At 50.0% G+C, this 19,558-nt stretch overlaps 1 protein-coding gene across 2 annotated transcripts in view; it reads right to left on the bottom strand.

Moving 5' to 3' along the window:
- The window catches only part of SLC15A2 (solute carrier family 15 member 2), a 77,541-nt gene that overhangs the window by 45,479 nt on the left and 12,504 nt on the right, over window positions 1-19,558 (bottom strand). For both annotated transcript variants that reach the window (XM_073647516.1, XM_073647515.1), the window contains 8 exons: window positions 18,907-18,994; window positions 14,274-14,415; window positions 14,001-14,093; window positions 13,808-13,907; window positions 13,631-13,721; window positions 13,452-13,529; window positions 10,732-10,814; window positions 9,005-9,091 (listed from right to left, as the gene is read on the bottom strand). In XM_073647516.1, the coding sequence (XP_073503617.1) occupies window positions 9,005-9,091; window positions 10,732-10,814; window positions 13,452-13,529; window positions 13,631-13,721; window positions 13,808-13,907; window positions 14,001-14,093; window positions 14,274-14,415; window positions 18,907-18,994 (762 nt within the window). The remainder of the gene's footprint in view (window positions 1-9,004; window positions 9,092-10,731; window positions 10,815-13,451; window positions 13,530-13,630; window positions 13,722-13,807; window positions 13,908-14,000; window positions 14,094-14,273; window positions 14,416-18,906; window positions 18,995-19,558) is intronic.

Genomic DNA, 19,558 nt, shown 5'->3' with positions numbered 1-19,558 from the left:
CACTATTCTGCTGGTGCACTCACTGCGTACATACATTACATTACTGATCCTGAGTTACCTCCTGTATTATACTCCAGAGCTGCACTCACTATTCTGCTGGTGCAGTCACTGTGTACATACATTACATTACTGATCCTGAGTTAAATCCTGTATTATACCCCAGAGCTGCACTCACTATGCTGCTGGTGCAGTCACTGTGTACATACATTACATTACTGATCCTGAGTTACCTCCTGTATTATACTCCAGAGCTGCACTCACTATTCTGCTGGTGCAGTCACTGTGTACATACATTACATTACTGATCCTGAGTTACATCCTGTATTATACTCCAGAGCTGCACTCACTATTCTGCTGGTGCAGTCACTGTGTACATACATTACATTACTGATCCTGAGTTACATCCTGTATTATACTCCAGAGCTGCACTCACTATTCTGCTGGTGGAGTCACTGTGTACATACATTACATTACTGATCCTGAGTTACATCCTGTATTATATTCCAGAGCTGCACTCACTATTCTGCTGGTGCAGTCACTGTGTACATACATTACATTACTGATCCTGAGTTACATCCTGTATTATACTCCAGAGCTGCACTCACTATTCTGCTGGTGGAGTCACTGTGTACATACATTACATTACTGATCCTGAGTTACCTCCTGTATTATACTCCAGAGCTGCACTCACTATTCTGCTGGTGCACTCACTGCGTACATACATTACATTACTGATCCTGAGTTACCTCCTGTATTATACTCCAGAGCTGCACTCACTATTCTGCTGGTGCAGTCACTGTATACATACATTACATTACTGATCCTGAGTTAAATCCTGTATTATACCCCAGAGCTGCACTCACTATGCTGCTGGTGCAGTCACTGTGTACATACATTACATTACTGATCCTGAATTACCTCCTGTATTATACTCCAGAGCTGCACTCACTATTCTGCTGGTGCAGTCACTGTGTACATACATTGCATTACTGATCCTGAGTTACATCCTGTATTATACCCCAGAGCTGCACTCACTATGCTGCTGGTGCAGTCACTGTGTACATACATTGCATTACTGATCCTGAGTTACATCCTGTATTATACGCCAGAGCTGCACTCACTATTCTGCTGGTGCAGTCACTGTGTACATATATTACATTACTGATCCTGAGTTACCTCCTGTATTATACTCCAGAGTTGCGCTCACTATTCTGCTGGTGCAGTCACTGTGTACATACATTACATTACTGATCCTGAGTTACATCCTGTATTATACTCCAGAGCTGCACTCACTATTCTGCTGGTGCAGTCACTGTGTACATACATTACATTACTGATCCTGAGTTACATCCTGTATTATACTCCAGAGCTGCACTCACTATTCTGCTGGTGCAGTCACTGTGTACATACATTACATTACTGATCCTGAGTTACATCCTGTATTATACTCCAGAGCTGCACTCACTATTCTGCTGGTGCAGTCACTGTGTACATACATTACATTACTGATCCTGAGTTACATCCTGTATTATACCCCAGAGCTGCACTCACTATGCTGCTGGTGCAGTCACTGTGTACATACATTGCATTACTGATCCTGAGTTACATCCTGTATTATACTCCAGAGCTGCACTCACTATTCTGCTGGTGCAGTCACTGTGTACTTATATTACATTACTGATCCTGAGTTACCTCCTGTATTATACTCCAGAGTTGCGCTCACTATTCTGCTGGTGCAGTCACTGTGTACATACATTACATTACTGATCCTGAGTTACATCCTGTATTATACTCCAGAGCTGCACTCACTATTCTGCTGGTGCAGTCACTGTGTACATACATTACATTACTGATCCTGAGTTACATCCTGTATTATACTCCAGAGCTGCACTCACTATTCTGCTGGTGCAGTCACTGTGTACATACATTACATTACTGATCCTGAGTTACATCCTGTATTATACTCCAGAGCTGCACTCACTATTCTGCTGGTGCAGTCACTGTGTACATACATTACATTACTGATCCTGAGTTACATCCTGTATTATACTCCAGAGCTGCACTCACTATTCTGCTGGTGCAGTCACTGTGTACATACATTACATCACTGATCCTGAGTTACATCCTCTATTATACTTCAGAGCTGCACTCACTATTCTGCTGGTGCAGTCACTGTGTACATACATTACATTACTGATCCTGAGTTACCTCCTGTATTATACTCCAGAGCTGCACTCACTATTCTGCTGGTGCAGTCACTGTGTACATACATTACATTACTGATCCTGAGTTACCTCCTGTATTATACTCCAGAGCTGCACTCACTATTCTGCTGGTGCAGTCACTGTGTACATACATTACATTACTGATCCTGAGTTACATCCTGTATTATACTCCAGAGCTGCACTCACTATTCTGCTGGTGCAGTCACTGTGTACATACATTACCTTACTGATCCTGAGTTACATCCTGTATTGTACTCCAGAGCTGCACTCACTATTCTGCTGGTGCAGTCACTGTGTACATACATTACATTACTGATCCTGAGTTACATCCTGTATTATACTCCAGAGCTGCACTCACTATTCTGCTGGTGCAGTCACTGTGTACATACATTACATTCCTGATCCTGAGTTACATCCTGTATTATACCCCAGAGCTGCACTCACTATTCTGCTGGGGCAGTCACTGTGTACATACATTACATTACTGATCCTGAGTTACATCCTGAATTATACTCTAGAGCTGCACTCACTATTCTGCTGGTGCAGTCACTGTGTACATACATTACATTACTGATCCCGAGTTACCTCCTGTATTATACCCCAGAGCTGCACTCACTATTCTGCTGGTGCAGTCACTGTGTACATACATTACATTACTGATCCTGAGTTACATCCTGTATTATACTTCAGAGCTGTACTCACTATTCTGCTGGTGCAGTCACTGTGTACATGCATTACATTACTGATCCTGAGCTACATCCTGTATTATACTCCAGAGCTGCACTCACTATTCTGCTGGTGCAGTCACTGTGTACATACATTACATTACTGATCCCGAGTTACCTCCTGTATTATACTCCAGAGCTGCACTCACTATTCTGCTGGTGCAGTCACTGTGTACATACATTATATTACTGATCCTGAGTTACATCCTGTATTATACTCCAGAGCTGCACTCACTATTCTGCTGGTGAAGTCACTGTGTACATACATTACATTACTGATCCTGAGTTACATCCTGTATTATACTCCAGAGCTGCACTCACTATTCTGCTGGTGGAGTCACTGTGTACATGCATTACATTACTGATCCTGAGTTACCTCCTGTATTATACTCCAGAGCTGCACTCACTATTCTGCTGGTGCACTCACTGCGTACATACATTACATTACTGATCCTGAGTTACCTCCTGTATTATACTCCAGAGCTGCACTCACTATTCTGCTGGTGCAGTCACTGTGTACATACATTACATTACTGATCCTGAGTTACATCCTGTATTATACCCCAGAGCTGCACTCACTATGCTGCTGGTGCAGTCACTGTGTACATACATTACATTACTGATCCTGAGTTACCTCCTGTATTATACTCCAGAGCTGCACTCACTATTCTGCTGGTGCAGTCACTGTGTACATACATTGCATTACTGATCCTGAGTTACATCCTGTATTATACCCCAGAGCTGCACTCACTATGCTGCTGGTGCAGTCACTGTGTACATACATTGCATTACTGATCCTGAGTTACATCCTGTATTATACTCCAGAGCTGCACTCACTATTCTGCTGGTGCAGTCACTGTGTACATATATTACATTACTGATCCTGAGTTACCTCCTGTATTATACTCCAGAGCTGCGCTCACTATTCTGCTGGTGCAGTCACTGTGTACATACATTACATTACTGATCCTGAGTTACATCCTGTATTATACTCCAGAGCTGCACTCACTATTCTGCTGGTGCAGTCACTGTGTACATACATTACATCACTGATCCTGAGTTACATCCTCTATTATACTTCAGAGCTGCACTCACTATTCTGCTGGTGCAGTCACTGTGTACATACATGACATTACTGATCCTGAGTTACCTCCTGTACTATACTCCAGAGCTGCACTCACTATTCTGCTGGTGCAGTCACTGTGTACATACATTACATTACTGATCCTGAGTTACCTCCTGTATTATACTCCAGAGCTGCACTCACTATTCCGCTGGTGCAGTCACTGTGTACATACATTACATTACTGATCCTGAGTTACATCCTGTATTATACTCCAGAGCTGCACTCACTATTCTGCTGGTGCAGTCACTGTGTACATACATTACATTACTGATCCTGAGTTACATCCTGTATTATACTCCAGAGCTGCACTCACTATTCTGCTGGTGGAGTCACTGTGTACATACATTACATTACTGATCCTGAGTTACCTCCTGTATTATACTCCAGAGCTGCACTCACTATTCTGCTGGTGCAGTCACTGTGTACATACATTACATTACTGATCCTGAGTTACATCCTGTATTATACTCCAGAGCTGCGCTCACTATTCTGCTGGTGCAGTCACTGTGTACATACATTACATTACTGATCCTGAGTTACATCCTGTATTATACTCCAGAGCTGCACTCACTATTCTGCTGGTGCAGTCACTGTGTACATACATTACATCACTGATCCTGAGTTACATCCTCTATTATACTTCAGAGCTGCACTCACTATTCTGCTGGTGCAGTCACTGTGTACATACATTACATTACTGATCCTGAGTTACCTCCTGTATTATACTCCAGAGCTGCACTCACTATTCTGCTGGTGCAGTCACTGTGTACATACATTACATTACTGATCCTGAGTTACCTCCTGTATTATACTATTATACTCCAGAGCTGCACTCACTATTCTGCTGGTGCAGTCACTGTGTACATACATTACATTACTGATCCTGAGTTACATCCTGTATTATACTCCAGAGCTGCACTCACTATTCTGCTGGTGCAGTCACTGTGTACATACATTACATCACTGATCCTGAGTTACATCCTCTATTATACTTCAGAGCTGCACTCACTATTCTGCTGGTGCAGTCACTGTGTACATACATTACATTACTGATCCTGAGTTACCTCCTGTATTATACTCCAGAGCTGCACTCACTATTCTGCTGGTGCAGTCACTGTGTACATACATTACATTACTGATCCTGAGTTACCTCCTGTATTATACTATTATACTCCAGAGCTGCACTCACTATTCTGCGGGTGCAGTCACTGTGTACACATACATTACATTACTGATCCTGAGTTACATCCTGTATTATACTCCAGAGCTGCACTCACTATTCTGCTGGTGCGGTCACTGTGTACATACATTACATTACTGATCCTGAGTTACATCCTGTATTATACTCCAGAGCTGCACTCACTATTCTGCTGGTGCAGTCACTGTGTACATACATTACATTACTGATCCTGAGTTACATCCTGTATTATACTCCAGAGCTGCACTCACTATTCTGCTGGTGCAGTCACTGTGTACATACATTACATTACTGATCCTGAGTTGTTATTTTTCGGTCTCTCCTTGTTACACAGATCGGTGTCAGTACAATCTACAGGTCTTATAAAATCGGACAGATCTGGAGAATCGTGATTCCAGGAGTTTTTTTACAGCGCGATGAACGGTGTAAAGACCCACATGAATAATGGCGGACATGCCTTTATGTCACCCTGCTTGGATGTTTTCCCCGTTTCTGGTACATATATATATATATATAAGTGAATGGTGTCACATCTACGTCATTCGGCGATGCTGATGGAAAATAAAAAGCTTATGATTGTTGGAAGAAGGGGAGGAAAAAACAAAAGAACAAAAATGAAAAATCACCAGGCCGTGAGAGGGTTAATCAGCAGGCCATGAGAGGGTTAATCAGCAGGCCGTGAGAGGGTTAATCAGCAGGCCATGAGAGGGTTATTCAGCAGGCCATGAGAGGGTTAATCAGCAGGCCATGAGAGGGTTTATCAGCAGGCCATGAGAGGGTTTATCAGCAGGCCATGAGAGGGTTAATCAGCAGGCCGTGAGAGGGTTAATCAGCAGGCCGTGAGAGGGTTAATGAGCAGGCCGTGAGAGGGTTAATCAGCAGGCCATGAGAGGGTTAATGAGCAGGCCATGAGAGGGTTAATCAGCAGGCCGTGAGAGGGTTAATCAGCAGGCCGTGAGAGGGTTAATCAGCAGGCCGTGAGAGGGTTAATCAGCAGGCCATGAGAGGGTTAATCAGCAGGCCGTGAGAGGGTTAATCAGCAGGCCGTGAGAGGGTTAATCAGCAGGCCGTGAGAGGGTTAATCAGCAGGCCATGAGAGGGTTTATCAGCAGGCCATGAGAGGGTTTATCAGCAGGCCGTGAGAGGGTTAATCAGCAGGCCATGAGAGGGTTAATCAGCAGGCCATGAGAGGGTTTATCAGCAGGCCATGAGAGGGTTAATCAGCAGGCCATGAGAGGGTTAATGAGCAGGCCGTGAGAGGGTTAATCAGCAGTCCATGAGAGGGTTAATCAGCAGGCCGTGAGAGGGTTAATCAGCAGGCCATGAGAGGGTTTATCAGCAGGCCATGAGAGGGTTAATCAGCAGGCCATGAGAGGGTTAATCAGCAGGCCGTGAGAGGGTTAATCAGCAGGCCATGAGAGGGTTAATGAGCAGGCCGTGAGAGGGTTAATCAGCAGGCCATGAGAGGGTTAATCAGCAGGCCGTGAGAGTGTTAATCAGCAGGCCGTGAGAGGGTTAATCAGCAGGCCATGAGAGGGTTAATCAGCAGGCCATGAGAGGGTTTATCAGCAGGCCGTGAGAGGGTTAATCAGCAGGCCGTGAGAGGGTTAATCAGCAGGCCATGAGAGGGTTTATCAGCAGGCCGTGAGAGGGTTAATCAGCAGGCCGTGAGAGGGTTTATCAGCAGGCCGTGAGAGGGTTAATCAGCAGGCCGTGAGAGGGTTAATCAGCAGGCCGTGAGAGGGTTAATCAGCAGGCCATGAGAGGGTTAATCAGCAGGCCGTGAGAGGGTTAATCAGCAGGCCATGAGAGGGTTATTCAGCAGGCCATGAGAGGGTTAATCAGCAGGCCATGAGAGGGTTAATGAGCAGGCCATGAGAGGGTTAATGAGCAGGCCATGAGAGGGTTAATGAGCAGGCCATGAGAGGGTTAATCAGCAGGCCATGAGAGGGTTATTCAGCAGGCCATGAGAGGGTTTATCAGCAGGCCATGAGAGGGTTTATCAGCAGGCCATGAGAGGGTTAATGAGCAGGCCATGAGAGGGTTAATGAGCAGGCCATGAGAGGGTTAATCAGCAGGCCATGAGAGGGTTAATGAGCAGGCCATGAGAGGGTTAATCAGCAGGCCATGAGAGGGTTAATCAGCAGGCCATGAGAGGGTTAATCAGCAGGCCATGAGAGGGTTTATCAGCAGGCCGTGAGAGGGTTAATCAGCAGGCCATGAGAGGGTTAATCAGCAGGCCGTGAGAGGGTTAATCAGCAGGCCATGAGAGGGTTTATCAGCAGGCCATGAGAGGGTTAATCAGCAGGCCATGAGAGGGTTAATGAGCAGGCCGTGAGAGGGTTAATGAGCAGGCCATGAGAGGGTTAATCAGCAGGCCGTGAGAGGGTTAATGAGCAGGCCGTGAGAGGGTTAATCAGCAGGCCATGAGAGGGTTAATCAGCAGGCCGTGAGAGTGTTAATCAGCAGGCCGTGAGAGGGTTAATCAGCAGGCCATGAGAGGGTTTATCAGCAGGCCGTGAGAGGGTTAATCAGCAGGCCGTGAGAGGGTTAATCAGCAGGCCATGAGAGGGTTTATCAGCAGGCCGTGAGAGGGTTAATCAGCAGGCCGTGAGAGGGTTAATCAGCAGGCCGTGAGAGGGTTAATCAGCAGGCCATGAGAGGGTTAATCAGCAGGCCGTGAGAGGGTTAATCAGCAGGCCGTGAGAGGGTTAATCAGCAGGCCGTGAGAGAGTTAATCAGCAGGCCGTGAGAGGGTTAATCAGCAGGCCGTGAGAGGGTTTATCAGCAGGCCGTGAGAGGGTTAATCAGCAGGCCGTGAGAGGGTTAATCAGCAGGCCATGAGAGGGTTTATCAGCAGGCCGTGAGAGGGTTAATCAGCAGGCCGTGAGAGGGTTAATCAGCAGGCCATGAGAGGGTTAATGAGCAGGCCATGAGAGGGTTTATCAGCAGGCCATGAGAGGGTTAATCAGCAGGCCGTGAGAGGGTTAATCAGCAGGCCGTGAGAGGGTTAATCAGCAGGCCGTGAGAGGGTTAATCAGCAGGCCATGAGAGGGTTAATGAGCAGGCCATGAGAGGGTTAATCAGCAGGCCATGAGAGGGTTAATCAGCAGGCCGTGAGAGGGTTAATCAGCAGGCCGTGAGAGGGTTAATCAGCAGGCCGTGAGAGGGTTAATCAGCAGGCCATGAGAGGGTTAATCAGCAGGCCATGAGAGGGTTAATCAGCAGGCCGTGAGAGTGTTAATCAGCAGGCCGTGAGAGGGTTAATCAGCAGGCCATGAGAGGGTTAATCAGCAGGCCATGAGAGGGTTAATCAGCAGGCCGTGAGAGTGTTAATCAGCAGGCCATGAGAGGGTTAATCAGCAGGCCGTGAGAGTGTTAATCAGCAGGCCATGAGAGGGTTAATCAGCAGGCCGTGAGAGGGTTAATCAGCAGGCCGTGAGAGGGTTAATCAGCAGGGCGCTGGGCCGCAGGTTTCCTTTTTGCAGATCTGTCATCAGACAAGTGAACATTTCGCTGGTATGATGCGATGTGACCGGACGCTGATGAATGGATTATTGTATGTAATTAGGTCGCAGGGCGGCGCTCGCTCCCCCAGGAATGCCATCATTGTTGGACTATAACCCTCATTCATCCTGAGCCTGAGCCATTGTATGACCTCCCGTCCAATCAGAGCGTTTCCTGATCGGTGATTGATCCATGTCCGCCGCGGTCGTCGCCGTGTACTCACCGTATGCTTCTCGGAGGCCCAGTCCAGCCAGTGCTCCCTCTTGGGATATTGTTTGGAGCGATGGTTCCAACGGTTCTTGATGGCGAACTAAAATAAACCAGCAACACAAGATTATCACCTATGGGGTCACTCCGAGGAACGCTAGAGGCGGAGCATAAAGCTCCAGGACCCCCAGATAGGAGAAAAATGGGCCCCTGAATATGTGACTACAGGGGATCAGCTGCACCCTGCCATGAAGAACGCCAACACTTGTGCCACAGTGGTCTGTGGCCCCCAGGGTGGTGTGTGGCCCCCAGTGTCATCTGTGGCTCCCAGTGTCATCTGTGGCCCCCAGAGTCGTCTGTGGCCTAAAGGGTGGTTTGTGACCCCCAGGGTGGTCTGTGGCTCCCAGTGTCATCTGTGGCCCCCATGGTGCTCTGTGGCCCCCAGTGTCATCTGTGGCACCCAGGGTAGTCTGTGGCCCCCAGTGTGGTTGGTGACCCCCAGTGTGGTCTGTGGCTCCCAGTGTGGCCCTGTGTCATCTGTGGCCCCCAGGGTGGTCTGTGGCCCCCAGTGTGGTTGGTGACCCCCAGTGTGGTCTGTGGCTCCCAGTGTGGCCCTCAGTGTCATCTGTGGCCCCCAGGGTGGTTTGTGGCCCAGTGTGGTTGGTGACCCCCCAGTGTGGTTGGTGACCCCCAGTGTCATCTGTGGTCCCCAGGGTGGTTTGTGGCCCCCAGGATGCTGCCACCTCTGCAAACACTATAATAACGGTGCAGTAATAAATGCAAAGTGGAGATGAAGCCAATTCTGCTCCCAGTTCATCCATTTTCCAAATCTCTCTTTGCTGTTATTGAACCATTTTTGCTCAGTTTTGGAAGCTGAAATCCTTTATATGCATCGTCCTCACAAGACTCAACACCCAAATCTTCCTCCCTTCCTGATGGTTTGTTACAATGTATCAGTCTAGACAATGATGTGGGAGATGAACACATCTGCAGCAGAAGTCCCTTCTGATAGTGTCTTACAATGTATCCGGCACCTTCCTCTCCTTACACAGGATTGTCTGCACTGGATACAACTGTATCAAAACAAGAGTGTTTGTATTTTGCCAGCGAGCAAAGATCATGAAAAATGGTCGAGAGCTGAAACTCCAAGACCCTGATTCAGCTTCTGCTAACGACTTTTCTGTTTGCGCTTTATTCATTGTTTCGTTTGTGTCTTTTTTTAAAGGTAACTCTACTCGGTTTTGTCCGTTTTGTTTTTTTTGCCGTTTTGGGCGCAGTTTTCCTCATCCGGATGTTTTATCTTGAATTATCACTGGCAACTTTTTGAAATATAATAAAACTTTTCTTTTGCGCAGTTGTTCTCCAGTGGAACCGAAAACTGGTCTAATTATTTTTTTCTTTTTGTAGATTAAAGTTAATTATTTTAAGTCATGTGACACTTTACCCTAAAAAGATGCAAAAAAAAAAAGAGCACCTGGGAACCACGGATGGTGCAGTCACATGATTATATCACATGACCTCCAACACTGATGTCTTACTAATGTTGCAGTCACAGTCAAGTGCGATTATTGCTGAAAATCGACACTTCAATGAGACGGAAACGTGATCACTGCGTTCCTTTGCGTCGCCGGCATCATGAGTCACCATGAAGTTCGGAATTATCAGGATCCACAAAGGACACTTTGTTTTGAAACTTTTTGATATGTTTTCTGCATCAACAGCGAATCCTCCGCCAGAACTTACTCCAATGCACTTGAAGACGGAGGCCAGGATGTTCCCCTGCGGCGGATATTTCTTGTACATGCCGCTGCCACAGACAAACACGACTAGAAGGAACGAGAAAGAAAAAAAGTGTCAGCGGGGCAGGGGGCACACGGACAAAGTTTTCAAAGCACCCTGAAATGACCTGAGACAAAATGTCTCCATGATGTGCATGGGTCACAAACACACAGAGGACGAGTTCATCCGCACTGTGTTGTGAAAACATTCATGTAAGGATGCGGCACGGGAACATCTGACAAAGACACTGCAAGGGGTTGTGCAAAGAGCTGTGCAAGGGGCCGTGCAAGGAGCTGTGCAAGGGGCTGTGCAAGGGGCCGTGCAAGGAGCTGTGCAAGGGGCTGTGCAAGGGGCCGTGCAAGGAGCTGCGCAAGGGGCTGTGCAAGGGGCCGTGCAAGGAGCTGTGCAAGGGGCTGTGCAAGGGGCTGTGCAAGGGGCTGTGCAAGGGGCTGTGCAAGGGGCCGTTCAAGGAGCTGTGCAAGGAGCTGTGCAAGGGGCCGTGCAAGGGGCTGTGCAAGGGGCCGTGCAAGGGGCTGTGCAAGGGGCCGTGCAAGGAGCTGTCCTAGGAGCTGTGCAAGGGGCCGTGCAAGGAGCTGTGCAAGGGGCTGTGCAAGGGGCCGTGCAAGGAGCTGTGCAAGGGGCCGTGCAAGGGGCCGTGCAAGGGGCTGTGCAAGGGGCTGTGCAAGGGGCTGTGCAAGGAGCTGTGCAAGGAGCCGTGCAAGGGGCCGTGCAAGGGGCTGTGCAAGGGGCCGTGCAAGGGGCTGTGCAAGGGGCTGTGCAAGGGGCCGTGCAAGGAGCTGTGCAAGGGGCCGTGCAAGGGGCTGTGCAAGGGGCCGTGCAAGGGGCTGTGCAAGGGGCCGTGCAAGGAGCTGTGCAAGGGGCTGTGCAAGGGGCCGTGCAAGGAGCTGTGCAAGGGGCTGTGCAAGGGGCCGTGCAAGGAGCTGTGCAAGGGGCTGTGCAAGGGGCCGTTCAAGGAGCTGTGCAAGGAGCTGTGCAAGGGGCCGTGCAAGGGGCTGTGCAAGGGGCCGTGCAAGGGGCTGTGCAAGGGGCCGTGCAAGGAGCTGTGCAAGGGGCCGTGCAAGGGGCTGTGCAAGGGGCCGTGCAAGGAGCTGTGCAAGGGGCTGAGCAAAGGGCTGTGCAAAGAGCTGTGCAAGGGGCAACGCAAGGAGCCGTGCAAGGTGCTGTGCAAGGCCATGCTGTGGCCCCTATAATTTACACAAGTATAGTAATGGAGCATACTAATAATAAATATGGCACATTTTACAATGCCCACATTTCTAGGCCCTATGAAAAGTTTTCTAGGAAAGCATGAAAAGGATTAAAGACAATAAATCTGCCGTACGGTGTGAACACGACACCCAGGTTACAGCACAAGAAGAAGAAGTGGTGGATGATGGAGATCACCGGAGACATCACTGATCTGCAAATGGCTGAAACATGGAGACAACATTATCACAACCTCTGGATTCTCCAGTCCGGGGTCTGAGTCTCATCACAAATCCCGGCACCTCCGGCCTCGGCTGCTGTCACTGAGGTCATTAATGGTCGTCTGAGGAAGGTTCTGCCGCTGAATGTACAAATCATCAGGATCCGCTGCCGGCAGCTCCTGTGTAATCACCGACCAATGACTTCCACGATGTGCTCGATGGAGACAAGTCCGGAGACGCTGCCGGCAGCTCCTGTGTAATCACCGACCAATGATGTCCCTGATGTGCTCGATGGAGACAAGTCTGGAGACGCTGCCGGCAACTCCTGTGTAATCACCGACCAATGATGTCCCTGATGTGCTCGATGGAGACAAGTCTGGAGACGCTGCGGGCAGCTCCTGTGTAATCACCGACCAATGATGTCCCTGATGTGCTCGATGGAGACAAGTCCAGAGACGCTGCCGGCAACTCCTGTGTAATCACCGACCAATGATGTCCCTGATGTGCTCGATGGAGACAAGTCCGGAGACGCTGCCGGCAGCTTCTGTGTAATCACCGACCAATGATGTCCCTGATGTGCTCGATGGAGACAAGTCTGGAGACGCTGCCGGCAGCTCCTGTGTAATCACCGACCAATGATGTCCCTGATGTGCTCGATGGAGACAAGTCCGGAGACGCTGCCGGCACAGGAGCAGCTTCAGGCCACGGAGGTGGCTCAAAGTAGTGCAAGGAACATATGACGGTCCTCAGACGACCATTAATGACCTCAGTGACAGCAGCTGAGGCCGGGGGTGCCGGGATTTCTGCATGAGGCTCAGACTCCAGACTAGAGAATCCAGAGGTTGCGATAATGTTGTTTCCATTTACCAGCCTCTGCAGATGAGTGACGTCTCCGTCCGCTGATCTCCATCATCCACCACTTCTCCTTCTGGTGCTGTAATGTCAGTGTTGCGTGGACGTTGCTAATCACCCCCCCCCCCCCCGGTGTCCATCTTTGATTGTATCTGACATAGCAGCGGCCATGTCTGACGGAGTTCACAGATGTCACTCATGGTGCATACGATCCGAACGGAAACATTCCTCTACATAGGTCTCATTCATTTCACGACTACCTGAGAGGCTGATCTGATACACAGTAACGCATCCTCCACCGCTTTATAACCGATCACATTTGCCGTTCAGGGATTTGGATGACGGGATGATTATTTCCAGGAATTTTGCAGTTTTAGGGATTGAAGAAAGTTACAATCTACTTACTGAGCGCGAAAAACATCAGCGCAGCCGGAACCCCGAACGCCAACGCGTAACAATCCGTGCCGAAACACTGAACGTCTCCTACAAAGGAAGAGCAGAGTCAGAGGCTGGCACCAATGCTGGTGGAGGGGGTGAAAACTCAGGATCCGGGGGTGGGGGGCACATCTGATGTCAGTACCCACCTCGCAGCACTGGGGTCACGAAGGTGGAGATGAGGCTTCCAGCATTGATGGACAAGTAGAAGATGGAGAAGAACTTCCCTCGTTCTTGTGCCTAAAAAGAATCCAAACATCTCGGTGAGAAATACCCTCCAGGGCGATGAAAAAGTCTAAGCGCCCTCATGGATAATCACAACTTACATGTTCTTCAGCAAACTGGTCACCTCCAAAGGCAGAGACGCACGGCTTAATGCCGCCGGTACCGAAGGCGATGGCGATCAGACCAATCATAGACAGCGCCCTGTAAGGAACGGATGACAAGACGTTCAGTCCTCTGTGATGAGGTCCATGCGGCCCGCGTGCCATCATTACCCGCAGCCCATGGAGCACTTACACGTGCACATCTGTGCTCCCCACCGACGGGATGGCGCCCACTGCCTTGATCACATGACCGATGACGTACACAATGGAGAGCCAAAAAATGGTGCTGCAAGAACAGACAACAGGTGACGATCGTCCGGTGATGGACACGGCGAGCAATCTTCCCATCAGGGTATCACTCTCATCATTTCCCCCCAGCAGGCACACAGTGATATCAGCTTGGACTGATCCAAGAACATTGCGCAGCCCAAAATCACTGACACACTGAAACGCACAAGAGTCTTACTTGAATTTTCCCAACCAGGCGTCAGCAATGGGGGCGCCGATAATGGGGGTGAAGTAGCAGAGACTGGTGAAGGCGTGGTAGACCGTGGTGGACAAGTTCTCATCCCAGTGCAGGTAATTCAGGAAATACAGAGTGAGGACGGCTGGAAGGAAAGACAGATAGATGAATGGAGCCGACAAAAGTCACAATATTTACAATAATGGAAAGTGTTTTCAGACGTATTCTGGAGAAAACACCTTGAAGAACCGGGAACTGGGCTTATTGTTTATTGTCCCAAATCTCTGCTTGCTGTCAGTGAATTGGCACATTTTATATATAACCAGAGGCTGAGTGTTTCATTATACAGCGACCAAGAGCTGACGCCGGCCCTTTAATTTCCAGCCTTGTTCTTTATGGACCGGGGAGGGGGGGGATTCTCTGGTCGCGGTACGACTCCCCGGTTCCTTGTATCTCAGTGCAGAATCTGTTGTTTTGTTTGTTACATTTTTTTTATTTTCTATCTGGGGAGCGGAGATTCTGGGAAACCTTCCAGCGGTGATTCTGCTCCTGAGCGCAGCAGCCGCCATGGGAGGAAATCACTTTATATGAGGCGCAGCCATCACCGGAGCTGCCAAGAGGCGCTGGCACATCAGCCACACGACTAATGTACAGGAGGCCTCCCGCAAACTGAGGGAAAGCAGGAGCGGGCATGTTGGATTTCCATATGCCTGATCCTCGTTTCCTGCGGGAGTTAAACTGTTCCAAAACTTTCTGGCTTATTTCCCCAATAAAACACAAGTCAAATACAAAGATGGAAGCGTCTCGTGCAACTCGTTCTGTGTCGCAGCTGTCCTGTGTGTAACCCCAAAGGGCGAGAGACCGATGCTCCTGTAACCCCCAAAGGGGAGAGAGGCCGTTGCTCCTATAACCCCAAAGAGCAAGAGACCGCTGCTCCTGTAACCCCAAAGGGCGAGAGAGACCGCTGCTCCTGTAACCCCAAAGGGGAGAGAAGCCGTTGCTCCTGTAACCCCAAAGAGCAAGAGACCGCTGCTCCTGTAACCCCAAAGGGCGAGAGAGACCGCTGCTCCTGTAACCCCAAAGGGCGAGAGAGACCGCTGCTCCTGTAACCCCAAAGGGTGAGAGAAGGGCGAGAGACCGCCAGTCCTGTAGCCCCAAAGAACGAGAGACCGCTGCTCCTGTAACCTCAAAGGGGAGAGAGACCGCTGCTCCTGTAACCCCAAAGGACGAGAGGCCACCTGTCCTGTAACCCCAAAGGGCGAGAGTGGGGAAGGGGCCGTGGCGATGCGAGAGGGGTTCTTTCAATGTTACCCCCTATTGGGGCATTACTAATGATGGCAGGAATGTCCCCTGGTCCAGTCTGGAGTAACATTTTGGGGGGGCGCACGCAGTGATAAATGCGCCTTAATCATTCATTGGCGTCGCCCATAATCAGCATTGGTGCAGGACACGCGGCCTTAATGAATCGGCCCAAAGTCTGTTGGAAAGTGGCAGAACATTCCTGGGTGTATAATGATCTCTGCGCTGTGCTGCTGACCTCGATTCTGGGAGGAAAGTCATTATTAACCTACATACCGGTGTCCCAGCCCTTCCCGCAGTCTACACGGGGGGGCTGCCGGCACTGTGTACACGTGGGAGGGGGGCTGCCGGCACTGTGTGCAAGGGGGGCTGCCGGCGCTGTGTGCACGGGGGAGGGGGGGCTGCCGGCGCTGTGTGCAAGGGGGAGGGGGGGCTGCCGGCGCTGTGTGCACGGGGGAGGGGGGGCTGCCGGCACTGGGTGCTGTGTGCACTGCGGGGGTCTGCCAGCGCTGTGTGCAATGGGTGCTGTGTGCACTGTGGGGGGGCTGCCGGCGTTGTGTGGACTGTGGGGGGGCTGCCGGCGCTGTGTGCACGGGTGTGCTGTGTGCACTGGGAAGGGGGGGCTGCCGGCGCTGTGTGCACTGGGTGCTGTGTGCACTGTGGGGGGCTGCCGGCGCTGTGTGCACTGGGTGCTGTGTGCACTGTGGGGGGGCTGCCGGCGCTATGTGCACTGGGTGCTGTGTGCACTGTGGGGGGCTGCCGGCGCTGTGTGCACTGGGTGCTGTGTGCACTGTGGGGGGGCTGCCGGCGCTGTGTGCACTGGGTGCTGTGTGCACTGTGGGGGGCTGCCGGCGCTGTGTGCACTGTGGGGGGCTGCCGGCGCTGTGTGCACTGGGTGCTGTGTGCACTGGGAAGGGGGGGGCTGCCAGCGCTGTGTGCACTGGGTGCTGTGTGCACTGTGGGGGGGCTGCCGGCGCTATGTGCACTGGGTGCTGTGTGCACTGTGGGGGGCTGCCGGCGCTGTGTGCACTGGGTGCTGTGTGCACTGTGGGGGGCTGCCGGCGCTGTGTGCACTGGGTGCTGTGTGCACTGGGAAGGGGGGGGCTGCCGGCGCTGTGTGCACTGGGTGCTGTGTGCACTGTGGGGGGGCTGCCGGCGCTATGTGCACTGGGTGCTGTGTGCACTGTGGGGGGCTGCCGGCGCTGTGTGCACTGGGTGCTGTGTGCACTGTGGGGGGCTGCCGGCGCTGTGTGCACTGGGTGCTGTGTGCACTGTGGGGGGGCTGCCGGCGCTGTGTGCACTGGGTGCTGTGTGCACTGTGGGGGGGCTGCCGGCGCTATGTGCACTGGGTGCTGTGTGCACTGTGGGGGGCTGCCGACGCTGTGTGCGCTGGGTGCTGTGTGCACTGTGGGGGGGCTGCCGGCGCTGTGTGCATTGGGGGGGGGGGCTGCCGGTGCTGTGTGCACTGTAACATGGATGCAGGATCTGGCTGAGTTCTGCGCTCATCTGATCATTCACAGAGAGGTCACAGGAGGACATTCTGCCCATGAAAACAGTCAGTACAGATCCGGAGCGCGGGAACATCTTGTACAGAGGGGGGCGCAGCCTGGGGGTGATAAAGATGTCACCAGAGGTTTACAGCTCAACTTTCTGCACAACTTTTATGTCCGGTGACTCCTCTGGGGCCCAGAGTGGAGATCGGCTCTGTCCGGATATTATAGGGATGTCCGGACTGTACATTATAGGGATGCCCGGACTATACATTATAGGGATGCCCGGACTATACATTATAGGGATGCCCATACATTATAGGGATGCCCGGACTGTACATTATAGGGATGCCCGGACTATACATTATAGGGATGCCCGTACATTATAGGGATGCCCGGACTATACATTATAGGGATGCCCATACATTATAGGGATGCCCGGACTGTACATTATAGGGATGCCCGGACTATACATTATAGGGATGCCCGTACATTATAGGGATGCCCGGACTATACATTATAGGGATGTCCGTACATTATAGGGATGCCCGGACTATACATTATAGGGATGTCCGTACATTATAGGGATGCCCGGACTATACATTATAGGGATGTCCATACATTATAGGGATGCCCGGACTATACATTATAGGGATGCCCGGACTATACATTATAGGGATGCCCGGACTATACATTATAGGGATGTCCGTACATTATAGGGATGCCCGGACTATACATTATAGGGATGTCCGTACATTATAGGGATGCCCGGACTATACATTATAGGGATGCCCGGACTATACATTATAGGGATGTCCGTACATTATAGGGATGCCCGGACTGTACATTATAGGGATGCCCGGACTATACATTATAGGGATGCCCGTACATTATAGGGATGCCCGGACTGTACATTATAGGGATGCCCGGACTATACATTATAGGGATGCCCGGACTATACATTATAGGGATGCCCATACATTATAGGGATGCCCGGACTGTACATTATAGGGATGCCCGGACTATACATTATAGGGATGCCCGTACATTATAGGGATGCCCGGACTATACATTATAGGGATGCCCATACATTATAGGGATGCCCGGACTGTACATTATAGGGATGCCCGTACATTATAGGGATGCCCGGACTATACATTATAGGGATGTCCGTACATTATAGGGATGCCCGGACTATACATTATAGGGATGTCCGTACATTATAGGGATGCCCGGACTATACATTATAGGGATGTCCATACATTATAGGGATGCCCGGACTATACATTATAGGGATGCCCGGACTATACATTATAGGGATGCCCGGACTATACATTATAGGGATGTCCGTACATTATAGGGATGCCCGGACTATACATTATAGGGATGTCCGTACATTATAGGGATGCCCGGACTATACATTATAGGGATGCCCGGACTATACATTATAGGGATGTCCGTACATTATAGGGATGCCCGGACTATACATTATAGGGATGCCCGTACATTATAGGGATGCCCGGACTGTACATTATAGGGATGCCTACTGACTTCAGTCGGCCCTATAAAATGCTTCATGGCCCCAGAAGCCTCGTCCCCACCTTGGTGATGAAGGATCTGGTGGGTCAGTGCCGCCAGCTTTTCTGTCAGCATCACTGATTTTTATAACGACTGAAGACCCCATAAGAGACAGATCCGAGGTCGGGGCCGCGGCGGCTGCTGAGAACATCTTCCGGTTTATGGTACTTTGTTCCGTGCAGAAATCTTCTCGTTATTGTCCCATCATGTTCGGAGGATACGGCGGCTGCGGGAGGGGGATGGGGCTCATTCTGGGGGGCAACACTCACCTTTCATGCCGTAAAACGAGAATCGCTCGCAAAACTCGTTCACGATGATGAAGAGAATACTCAGCGGGTAGTTGGTGCCACATAATGTCTGCAAAGAGCAAGAGACCGATCAGTGCATCACGTATAGGATGGATACAGACGGCGAGATATACCGTATGCTGATGATATATACCATATATATACTGTATACTGCTGATATATACCGTATACTGATGATATATACCATATATACACCGTATACTGCTGATATATACCGTATACTGATGATATATACCATATATACACCGTATACTGCTGATATATACCGTATACTGATGATACATACCATATATATACTGAATACTGCTGATATATACCGTATACTGATGATACATACCATATATACACTGTATACTGCTGATATATACCGTATACTGATGATACATACCATATATACACTGAATACTGCTGATATATACCGTATACTGATGATATATACCATATATATACTGAATACTGCTGATATATACCGTATACTGATGATACATACCATATATACACTGAATACTGCTGATATATACCGTATACTGATGATATATACCATATATATACTGTATACTGCTGATATATACCGTATACTGATGATACATACCATATATACACCGTATACTGC

The sequence above is a fragment of the Phyllobates terribilis genome, unplaced genomic scaffold (genome assembly GCF_046119375.1).
Source record: "Phyllobates terribilis strain yellow unplaced genomic scaffold, ASM4611937v1 Scaffold_9__5_contigs__length_417890890, whole genome shotgun sequence".
In the NCBI taxonomy this organism is placed as follows: domain Eukaryota; kingdom Metazoa; phylum Chordata; class Amphibia; order Anura; family Dendrobatidae; genus Phyllobates; species Phyllobates terribilis.
Note: the sequence above shows the minus strand (reverse complement) of the source record. Positions and strands in the feature narration are given on the sequence as shown.